The sequence below is a fragment of the Monopterus albus genome, unplaced genomic scaffold, assembly GCF_001952655.1.
Source record: "Monopterus albus unplaced genomic scaffold, M_albus_1.0 scaffold18.1, whole genome shotgun sequence".
Taxonomy (NCBI): Eukaryota; Metazoa; Chordata; class Actinopteri; order Synbranchiformes; family Synbranchidae; genus Monopterus; species Monopterus albus.
Window position 1 is genome coordinate 7,609,697 of NW_018127898.1, and position 2,545 is coordinate 7,612,241.

A 2,545-nucleotide genomic window follows, 5' to 3' on the forward strand; every position below is an offset into this window, starting at 1 on the left:
TGCGAATTCTTGGACCTGATTTGCCTGACTGATGTGAAAGCAGATTCAATAGTGGCAGCACTAAAGAACATTATTCACACGAAGGGCATCCCCATGCACTTCATCTTTGGCCTTGGGACTGATGTTGCTGCTGTAATGACAGGTGTCATACCTTGTTTTTTGTACATAATTAAACAGTTTTGAATATTTTGTTTCTTGTAAAATTAATAAATGAATGTATTCAATAGGAGGACAAAATGGAGTTGCAAAACAACTATCAGAGGAATGGCCGTGGCTCCTAAGTGTCCACTGTGCTGTCCATAGGCTAGCTCTAGCCTGTAAGGATGCATTAGAAGAGGTGCCTTACATGGCTACATTCAGAGACCACTTGGAACAGCGGGGGGGTCAGTGTCTTCCTCAAGGACACTTCGACATGTTGACTGGACAAGCTGGGAATCACACTGCTAATCCTCCAGTTAGGAGGCGACCCACTCTACCTCCTGAACCACAGCCGCACCCCCCTTTAGTTTTTTTAATTATTCTTCTCTCTTTTCCAGCTCCTCTTGCTGTTTTTCCTCCTTCTCCCCAAAGTCCAGTTCTGCATCCCATTCATCCACCACCACATATTCTGCATTCTCCTCCATTTCTTCCCTTCCATCCCCCCAGAAGCCTGCTGGTTCTTCCTCCATCGGTCTGGGTGTGATACGGGAATACAGGTTTATCATCAACCCCTCTATGTACTCTTCTTCCTGTGCCAGGATAATCTCTTCTCTGTCCCAGGTGCATTTTCCTCATGCAACTCGTTCCCATCTCCTTTTGGCCTGTTTATTGTTTCCTTGGACTCCTATTCCTTGAATAGTGGCCATTCCAGTATTTCTTGTAAATATTCTTGTTGTTCCCACGGGACTTCTAATTGTAAAGTGACAATCTGTTCAATGGCCTCCTACAGCATCTCCTGTAAGGTCATTTCTGATACCTGATCATCAAAAGCCGGCACTGCTTTAGTGGCCTGTGTTTTCTGAGCCTTTTCCTGATTCTCTCCGGGACCCCTTTTTACAACTCCGTCGACACAGCAGTCAATATAACAACTAAACAATTATTTGAACTGTACATTGAACTAAACATCTGAACATTTCTTTTTATGACAATTATCCACAAAGGATGCAGCTTTTGTCACTGCAGTGTATCTTTCTGGGCTTCTGGAAGAACATTTTCAGAGCCTCTTGATATGGGAAGTCAGAAACATCTGGCCCATTTATCGACATCCGCGTGCAGGCTGCAAGATGGCGTCCTTGCAGTCAATTGCGGATGTTTGTCTTGACCTGCAAATACATTAACATTTAGGCTTTAAAAGTGATATCTTAACAGTGAAAGCTTAAAGCAGCAAATCCCATTGTGAAAAGTATTTATTACCCTGTTCATGGTTGAGAAGTCCCTCTCACAGTTTACGCTGCTGAGTGGGACCGTCAAGGCAATGGAAGCCAGCAGGCTCAGAGTTGGGTACAGGTTACCATACTCCTCATATTTTGAGGACAGTTCAGACAATATGGCCAGCTGTGTCTTGTCCTGAAAAGGTTCAAAATGATATCAGTAACACAGTATATTCTTCATGATAACGTCATGTGAAAATGTTACATTTTTAAGTTACCTTGAATGGACCAGAGACCACTTGCTTCTTAAAAGAGGCCCATTCATTATGGACTGTGTCGTGGTCGACGTGGGAACAAAACTTCTTTACCAGTGTGTTCAGTTTATCATGTGCAGTGTCATCAGTGATTGTAGCTGCTTGTGGACTGAGTATCCCAAATGCAGCCATGACTCCAACCTCACAAAAACACCCCTTGAGACAGGCAATGAGGCCATCCAAATATGGATCCATCACCTGATCAAACACATGAAAAATGTCAGTAAACTATTAGTATAAATAAAATTGTGCAACAACTACTTTTAAAGTTGCATCTATAAAGTCAGCCACAAGCCACATAATCATACCTGTGATTGAAATCTTCGCCAGTACTGCTGTCTGTCTCCTCCATCATCATCCCCTCTTCTCCCTTTCTCCTGTTCAGCAGAGATGCAGAATGACCCCAGTCCTGAAGGGTCATCCAAATTTTGGGTCAACTTACTCAAGTGTTGATGGCCACCAGAATCTTTTATGCCCTTTATTAGGGCCAGGGTGGCAGGGACCTGAGAAAATAAGCATATTGACTTGTGAAAAATTAATTGCGGTACCCTATGTTTGTGAAATATTAAACATGAAGATAAAACACAGCAGTTGAGCTGACTTATTCAAGTTACCTGCTCTTCAATTGCCAGGAACATGACATCCTCCTTTTGGAAGTAAAAGCTATTTTTGTAAGCTTTTTCCGGCTCTTTTTTAACAAGGAACTCACAAAGACGAAGTAGACCTCTTGGATATATAAAAATAACTGTGCTGGTTTATTCAAAGAATCACAGGTAAAATTAACATTACACGTCCAGATCTCTTCCACCTCCAATCCTGCACGCAGGCAGAACCAAGTATGAAAGACCCTGAACAGAGTGACATTTGCTTTAAAATATACAA

General features: G+C 42.4%; 1 protein-coding gene across 1 annotated transcript; it reads right to left on the bottom strand.

Moving 5' to 3' along the window:
- Nucleotides 1-506: 506 nt before the first annotated feature.
- LOC109956295 (uncharacterized) lies at nt 507-2,301 on the bottom strand. The gene is made up of 5 exons (XM_020593287.1): nt 2,278-2,301; nt 1,972-2,166; nt 1,628-1,861; nt 1,393-1,545; nt 507-1,301 (listed from the first exon to the last, which is right to left on the bottom strand). Exons 1-5 carry the CDS (start codon nt 2,299-2,301, stop codon nt 1,278-1,280), a joined length of 630 nt encoding a protein of 209 aa, XP_020448943.1. The 3' UTR covers nt 507-1,277.
- Between the last annotated feature and the right edge of the window lie 244 nt (nt 2,302-2,545).